We start from the raw sequence: 9,215 nt of genomic DNA, 5'->3' as shown, positions 1-9,215 counted from the left end.
TAGATAAATATTTTGACCTCAGTACTGTTGTCTGTTGCAAAACTATTAGTAATAATTATGTTCACAGTACTGCTACCATCGTCACCACCACTACCACGACCACCACTACCAGCACCACCACCACTACCAGCACCACCACCACTACCAGCACCACCACCACTACCAGCACCACCACCACTACCAGCACCACCACCACTACCAGCACCACCACCACTACCAGCACCACCAGCACTACCAGCACCACCACCACTACCAGCACCACCAGCACTACCAGCACCACCACCACTACCAGCACCACCACAGCACCTACCTGCTGTTATCTATGCATGACTTCATCAATGTATAAAGAAACCAAATCCCTCAACACCAAATGTCGGACAGCTTCTTTTGATGACCTCATGAAATATTTGAGTGGTGGCCGTGTGGGTGGTGGCCCTGGTGGGCGCGTGGGTGGTGGCCGTGTGGGTGGTGGCCCTGGTGGGCGCGTGGGTGGTGGCCGTGTGGGTGGTGGCCCTGGTGGGCGTGTGGGTGGTGGCCGTGTGGGTGGTGGCCCTGGTGGGCGTGTGGGTGGTGACCCTGGTGGCCGTGTGGGTGGTGGCCCTGGTGGCCAAGAGGGTGGTGGCCCCGGTGGCCAAGAGGGTGGTGGCCCTGGTGGCCAAGAGGGTGGTGGCCCTGGTGGCCAAGAGGGTGGTGGCCCTGGTGGCCAAGAGGGTGGTGGCCCCGGTGGCCAAGAGGGTGGTGGCCCTGGTGGCCAAGAGGGTGGTGGCCCCGGTGGCCAAGAGGGTGGTGGCCCTGGTGGCCAAGAGGGTGGTGGCCCTGGTGGCCAAGAGGGTGGTGGCCCTGGTGGCCAAGAGGGTGGTGGCCCTGGTGGCCAAGAGGGTGGTGGCCCTGGTGGCCAAGAGGGTGGTGGACCTGGTGGCCAAGAGGGTGATGGCAATATAAGGTTCTCAAAGTTCCATGACTTGTTCCTCACAGATTGATGCGGCCTTTTAAGCAAACTTCATGAGAATACATTTTCGTAAAACTTTTCCTTTATTAACGTTATCATATATTGACATTTGTTGTTACCTCTTTGCTTTATCTCATTAGTTTTGTTTGAGATGCCATCAGCATTTGTTAATGAAACTGATTCCCACTTGGAAACTGCTATTTCTTCCATATTACATACCTTCAACTGAACCTCTTTCGCACCTCCTCCAATCTCTCTTATCCTTGTTTTAACATTATCTGCTTTAACCACGTGTTCATTCAAAATTATCTTAATTTCCTGTACCCTCTAATTCCCCTGTCACCGTCATTGTATTTCATATTTGCCCTTTCATGACTATTCATTGTATTGGCTTAATTATCCATTATCTATTTTACCATATTTATAGTCTCACCTATTGCTCCTATTCTGCCCATTGTTTCCATTTGTAAAAATTGTGTGATTCGCCTTTTGCGAAATGCATTTTCATCTCTTTCTCCCTGTTATGTAAAATAAACAAAAAACACGGAACTTTCTCTTGAAGTTCCTCTTAGAACCAGTTATGGTAAACCACGATAAAACTTTTGTGTTAACTTGAGGTTGGAATTCCTATTATGACTATAGTGGGTGTGGGGAAATTGTTTTAGCCGGGACATGAGCGTAATATCCGCAGCGTTCGCGAAGGGGCTAAATTCCGGGCCGTTAAACGCTGGCTTTATGTCTTAATGCCCATTTGCACCGAGGCCCTTGTGTGGGTGAAGCCGAGTCATGATGAGGAAATTTTTGCATCGCGGAATAAAAATATTTACTTTTTTAAACATCTGTTTCCGCGAGGCTTCGGTTTGAGGCTATATTAGTCGGGAGCATCTGATTGTGTGTGTTTGTTTTGTTCGATGTATGAGTTATGGAGAGTGTTAATACCCAGATTTTGAAGTCTTGTTAAATAATATTCATGCTTTCTCACTTTCTCTCTCTCTCTCTCTCTTCTAGCTACCATTCGTCTCCCAGCTTTCTTATTCCATACTTCTCCATCTTTTTCTCTTCTGTCTTCTTCTCTCTTTCTATTTCTCATATTTTGATTTTTCTTTACTATTTTATTCTGCCCATGTTTTTATTCAACTTGTGTTTTTCTATTTCATTTTCTCCCCTTGTCACATCCTAGTAAAGTCTGTTCCTCCCAACCACTTGGGGTGGACGGTAGAGAGACGGTCTTGCTTCATGCAGGTCGTCGTTCAATCCCCGACCATCCACAAGTGGTTGGTCACCATTCCTTTCCCCCTCCGTCCCATCCCAAATCCTTATCCTGACCCCCCTTCCCAGTGCCATATAGCCGTAATGGCTTGGCGCTTTCCCCTTGCTAACCATCACAAAAATAACGGACGCTAACCATCACACAAACAACAGACGCTAACCAACCAACCAACACACACAAACAGCAGTGACCTCGCGGGCAACAGAAATAGAACACAGATCAACACTTCACTCCTTCGGGTCCATTGTCCACCACTGTCTTCCCTCCCCGCTCAGGAAACTACAAGCACGGACGTCGACCTCAGACTCCCTCAATGCCAGCTCGGCTCTTACGCTCGGCTCTGGCAAAACAACATTAGAGGCTTCTTCAGGAAGTCAATTCACGGTAATCCCTTAATGCTGACTTCTCGACGCGATGAAAGTATTTGGTGGAAAAGGAGAAACAAAAAAATTTATGTGTTAGGCTGTTTGATTTAAATGTTTAAAGATGTATGTGTTTTCTCACTATTTTTTTCAATTGTTATTTCCGGAGTATTAAGGTTTGGAAGTTTGGTATTATTCAGACTGGTGAAGATATTTAAAGCAATTCAGAGGATTTGCTTTTTTTGTCATTACTTAAGAAAATTAAGAGTTCCTTTCTTAGTCTCTTGCGGTATTGGGAAAGGGATATTTTAGATTATGATGGAGCACATGTGGCGAATATGTTATATGCTAGTTGGGGGGGGGGTTACCGGCGATGTCCGGGTCTTTTCTCTACAGCCTCATATCCTATATGTTAACGCATACACCCTCTCTGCCTCTCATCACACCCACCTTCCCAGTCTTGACAGTCTTCACTATACACTCTCTTCATCACCCAACAGTGTTATACAGTGAACAAATCCACAAGGGCCGTGACGAGGATTCCAGACACTGTCGTAATCTTCTTAACTTCGGTTTCAACTCTTTTTAACCCTGTCGTAGCTCAGTCGATTAAGGCAGTGTCTGGGATGCTCACGGACGCAGGTTCGAAACCTCGTCACGGCCCTTGTGGATTTGTTCATTTGATGCATCACGTTAGTGTGATCTCTGTGTGTTGTGTTATACAATATTTACCCTACTCCACACGATTCTTTTCCGTACATGGTATTTTCTCGATCGAATCTTAGTGTGAACATGAGGAGTTTTCACCAAGAGTCGTTGGTCCAGACTTCGCTATTGACGATTTATTGAATAAACTTCACTAAAGTAATATTTTCGTTATTTGAACTGTGATGTAGATTAATCATTTACACACGTTGACAAAAATAAGGGAAGAAAAATGATTTATGATTGTAAATAAATCTACAATGACCTAATGTTTATAGGGCATTTGAGAATTCAAACTCGTCTCGTCCACCGAGCATTTTCTATTCGATTCCCTAGAGAAACAAGGAAGAGTAATAGGCGACATTCTTGAAGTGCGAACTCTTTATGGTTTACGAGTCGGGGACAGGGAGCCTGATTATTTGTATCGAGGTTCCCCCCCCCCTATATAGAGCCTTGACATCACCGCCTCCAGGATGTAACTCACGAAGCCTGACTCTAGGGATAACCTATTTACCACTAGGTAAAGTGAGGCATTAGGTGAAAGGAAATGTGTTCAACCTGCTTCCGGGAATCGAACCCGGGATCCTCAAATGTGAGTCGAGAACGAAGTTTTAAGGAAATTAAAACAACCTCAATATTAACGGTTCTTGTGATAAATGATTACTGGAAGCGGTATAGGTTTTGACGCGTCTGGTTAGGCAAAACCGCTGAATTTTTTACGGCGGGTAATAGAGAGACAGTTTAAATAACAGTCACACAAAGGCACTCATTCGTTGCCCCTCAAGTGTATTTCCACAAGTGTATCTCCACGTTTAATATACACAAGTACTCACCAAGTTGCACTTACCTAGTTGTGTTTTAAGGGGTTGAGCTTCGGCTCAACCGAAGCTTTTCAACCGCCTTTCAACTGTCAGTCGGTGTACAGATTCCTGAGCCTATTGGGCCATATCATATCTACATTTGAAACTGTGTATGGAGTCAGCCTCCACCACATCACTGCCTAATGGACCGAAGGGCGTCGTTTCTTAATTTTCAGATGTGTGGGTTGGATTTGAGATGTGTGAATTGGATGTCGGATATGTGTGTTGTGTGCCAGATGTGTGGGTTGGGTGACAGATGTGTGGGTTGGTTATCATGAAGCTTATAGTACAGGTCTTGAGAGCTGGAGAAGAAACGGGAGTTCGATGAATCGTAACCTTTAAGATGATAAATCTTACCATAAATGTCCCAGAAATAATTTCAACGTTGGACGCCATACACACAATATTTTTGTCAGTAAATAGGCAATTGTTTCCGAGATTGAGGACGCCATTTAAGTCATCTTGGACTTAGAAGCAAGTCTAAGTCCACCCTTAGACTTACTTGTGACGTACGTTTCTAGCAAGGCAAGACAGTCGCATTTGTTACGTTTTTGGTTAGGCAAAGCAGTTGTACATTATATGTTTGTAGATAAGAAAAACAATTGTCTTTTTTTACGTTTCTGGTTAGCCAAAAATAGTAATTTTTATGGAGTGGCAAATTGTGAGAAGGGCCTAGCCTAACACCTTGACTTGAGGCAAGCAAAACAGCGCAGTTTATACTGCCCGCCATTAAGAAGTGAGTCACAGCAGAAGCTGGGAGGAAACAACCTGAATTGCGCCTTTTCATTCTCTATCTAGACAGGAAAGTTAATTAAACTACACATTTCATTTTTACATTTTCCGTGTGAAAGTTTTAATCACGCCCCGCGGGAACCCAAAAGTGTAGAATGTGCTGGTAAGACTTGTGTTATTGTCTACCCCAGTGAGCGACGGACCAGGCTGGTGGACCTCTGGTGTGTGTTTTGTTGGGGGTGAGAGGTGGGTGGAGGGGAGGTGTTGGGGGTGAGAGGTGGGGGAGGTGTGGGGAATGGTTGTTTGGAGGGGGAGTGTTGGGGAGGGGGTTGTGTTGCGATTTGTGTGTGTGTGTGTACGTGTGTGTGTGTACGTGTATATGTGTGTGTGTGTGTACGTGTGTGTTCAGTGTTCAGAACTCCTGTACCACAGCCGGAATGGATGCGAGCAATGAGAGAATCCCTGATTGGGCTTCTGTAGAAGTCTTAGGACTCGTAGAGAATTCAGTCGAATCCCATTATTCATTGCATGTCGTGGTGACGTGGTCTAAAGCGTGTGCTTGGGAGTACCCACCAGAACATAGGTTCGAATCCTCCACATGGCTCCTACTGATTTTCTCAATAATGATATTATTATTACTGTATATATTTATGTCATTCACTTGCCACCCAGAACACTTGTGTGTGGTTATCTCCAGCTAATGCTCATCTTTCCCTGTATATTGTCTATTTTAATGAGGTAAATCTAATTTTTTTTATTGAATTCCACTTTGTGTCGTTATCCAGTCTTGCACGGGATAGTTGCAATGTTACAGTGGCCTTTTGTCTTGGTCGCCAACCTGTTGTGAAAATGAATTGCATGATTTTGCATATTTAGAATCATACGAGCGTTGACATCGGTCTGTTCATGCACTGGTGATTGATTGATTGATTGATGAAGATTAAGTCACCCAAGAGGTGGCACGGGCATGAATAGCCCGTAAGTGGTTGATTTTTGTAAGTGAATGTAATCTTTGGTCGTGAACATGCAATGGGTTGTTGTTTTTGATTCAGCTACTCAGAACGATATGTCCATGTAGCACGGGCTATGGTGAGCCCGCAAGCTCTGGGAATGGGTCTCCCTATTATAGAGCTTCTTCTCAAGGTTAGCCAGCGACTGACCGGCGTACCCAGGATACAGCTGACAACAGTTGCCTGGCTCCTAGTTACCTATTCACTGCTAGGTGAACATAGGAATCAGGTGTAAGGCAATGTGTGCCCAAACGTCTCCAAGCTACGTGGGTATCGAACTCGAGACCTTTCAGTTATGAGCAGACTGCACGATCCACAGCTAATAATTATATGGTACCTGTATTAAAGACAATTTTCCAATCCATGCCCAATCGTCTTCAAGTATCCTATTACAGAGTTGAATTGGTTGTACAATACCATTTATTGTATACATTGAACATGATAATAAACGGAAACTGAAGAAGAATATTTTACATAGCAAACTTGGTACATTTTTTTTAACGTCATGCAGCTTACTCATATTTATTTACCTTATCATTTACCTTACCTTTACCATTTACCTTATGTGTAGAGACATATACATTCCAGCTTCTTGAACTCATATTCCAGTTTTTTGTACTCATGTTCTAGCTTCTTGCTATCATATCCCATCTCATTATTATTTGATAGCATATCCCATCTCATTATTATTCAAGTGGATCGACTTGAGAATGGTCCAGGACGGACCGAAACGTCGTCGTCCCTTCACCTTCTAGTGTGTGGTTTGGTCAACTATTCAAGTGGAGGTTTCCGTATACCTGTCCATGTATACCTGACCTACGTCAGCGACGGTGATTCAATATTGGGGTCAATGTTAGCGACAATGATCCGGGGTCGACATTAGCGAATATTGCAATATTGCGTCAGCATCTTTGACGGTGATGCAGTATACGATAGCATACAATGTTCAGAACATTGTATACACTACCTTGAGAAAGGATGTAAGTTACATCCGAAAATTTGGTTTCAATGCATTTTTAACATAATAATTGGGTCCTTCACCATCATTCAAGCACTACGACACTGTAGAACGTTTCTCCAATTAATAATTATATTCCCCCGGTAGCCAAGTTCATTAGTTAATACAAGCTATAGCTCGCTTGTACGAAAGGATTCCTATATACGAAACTTACTGTGAACGCAATTTATGCATGTGTGTGTGTGGTGGACGAACAGAATACGGTGTATGAGAAGTCTGTGGACGGTATAAGACTGAACCCGTCCCTCCACCGTCTCGTCACTAGACTGTACTGTCTGGCTCTTGCGCTGACCAATTACTCAGTTACACCCACAGGGACGAGGTTAATCCCCGGCCATCTGTTGCCTTCCCAAGCAATATCGTGTTCTCCTGTGCTGCAGAATTCAATGCTTACATTCTCGGTGTATTTCACGATCGATTTTGTATTCTAATTAGGAACTGCGTGCCTGATAAGAGTTTCACTACTTTGCAGACTTGTAACTAAAGAAATTGTTCCGGTAGATTTTCCCCTTGACTGTAATGTAGATTAAAATGCATTCTCTTTGACCAACTTAATTGACGATGCATCTCTGAGAAAATCTTCGGTGTCAGCTCGATCTTTACCTCCAAACTTACTGTAAGTTTGGGTGGACTTCAGGGTGCACGGTGACCTAAAATGCAGGATTGCGTGCAACCCCATTGTTCCCCAAAATTTTATCATCAACCATATGGATGATAGAACTCCTGGTTGGTAACGCCTCACATTATTTGATAAGTCCACCTGGTTGCTCACAAACAGAACAGAATTCAGAATCGGCTAATTTTTTAATAAATGGTGACTGATACATTTTTACTCTTGCTGGACAACAGAGGGCAGGAAATTCAGATCAAAAATATACTCGGCAGCTTTTAAAATGCCTCAATTGCAAAAGCACAAGTCAGAATTAAAAAAAAAATGGCATTTTTAATTGGTCAGCTCATTCGCGGAATTACTCTCGGTGACAAGTTTGACTTTATGTTCATTATGCAGGTGGGTGTGTATTGAAGGGTAAGCATTTGTTCTGCAGTGATGTGTGTTGCACACGAAATGATTATGTTTATTTAAAAATGTGTCTGTTACAGTTTAGGATTGATATGAAAATAAGAGTATATGAGTGTTCAGGCCATGAACGATGTTACAGGAGATATGTGTTGCAATGGTGCCTTTTTTTTTTTTACAGATATGTGTATTTGTCAGTGAAGAGGCCGGTGTGTGTCACAAGGAAGGTTTGTCTGTGTATCATAAGATAAGTGCATTTGAATGCAACAATGAATGTGCATCTAAAAGGAATTGTGTAGGTATATACTCAGTTATACTAACCTAGTTATGGATGCAAGGGTCAAGTATCTGTTCTTAAACCCCGCCTTTTAACCAGTAATTCAGCAGTGATTATTTTCACTTACAGTGAAGGTGTTTATCACATGGAATGTGTGTGTGTGTGTGTTTGATCATTTACTGTCAATCCACACCTAACAATATATTATAAAATTCTCCCGGACAGGCCCCCAAATTAGAATTGTTGCGTTTTGCGAGACCTGAGTGACTTCCAAACCTCTCCATGGGATTTCCTGTATTTTGGCTAGTACCCCGGCCAGGCCTATAGGAGAAAAACAGTATTTACAGCCTTTACTACCATGTAAACCCAGTCACGTAAGAGAGATTGTCATTATCAGTTATGGTAATTAGTAACAAGGCTTGGGTTTAGTATAGGGTGTAAACTACATTATATAAACAGTAGCAATACTTATTAAATGAGTGATGCAACACAAGGGAATTTAGATAACATAAAAGAAGCAGCAAAGGAATTAAACACGGATAGTGTGCTATCTATATTTTACAGTGAACTAAATCACAAGGATGTATAACCTAGTCACTCTACCTAATCTATAAGATATCAATGCACAATTTATGTTTCTACACATCCATCAAGCGTATTATACCTCATAATAATGTATTCAGTTCTAATCTCTAGATCAAAGCTGATGACAGGAGACGGCGTGATCCAGCCTCCACTCACCTTACGGTCTTGAAACACCTTAAAACACCTTCCACAAACAAAATCAATGTTACCCAACACTCTTTTTAATTTGCAGTTAGAACTGAATGCTGAAAGTCTGTCCTGAAGCCAATCAGTTAAGAGAGAAGAGATCAATTAATCTAAGACACCGGCTGCCACATCCAAACTCAGCCATTCCCAGATTGCAAATGACACTAATCTTCTTTGAATGAACTCGGCCAACTAATTGTAATCTGTCCACTCCAGAGTCGCAGGACAATGACACTTATAACT

General features: G+C 43.0%; 1 protein-coding gene across 1 annotated transcript; it reads left to right on the top strand.

The window, feature by feature from the left end:
• The first annotated feature begins 326 nt into the window (after window positions 1-326).
• Window positions 327-980, top strand: LOC138366332 (uncharacterized). Its single transcript, XM_069327365.1, has one exon. It carries the CDS (start codon window positions 327-329, stop codon window positions 978-980), a length of 654 nt encoding a protein of 217 aa, XP_069183466.1.
• Window positions 981-9,215: the final 8,235 nt, after the last annotated feature.

This window comes from Procambarus clarkii, chromosome 19 (genome assembly GCF_040958095.1).
Source record: "Procambarus clarkii isolate CNS0578487 chromosome 19, FALCON_Pclarkii_2.0, whole genome shotgun sequence".
Classification (NCBI taxonomy): Eukaryota; Metazoa; Arthropoda; class Malacostraca; order Decapoda; family Cambaridae; genus Procambarus; species Procambarus clarkii.
The sequence above is the reverse complement of the archived record's forward strand: the minus strand, read 5'-3'. Positions and strand labels throughout refer to the sequence as shown.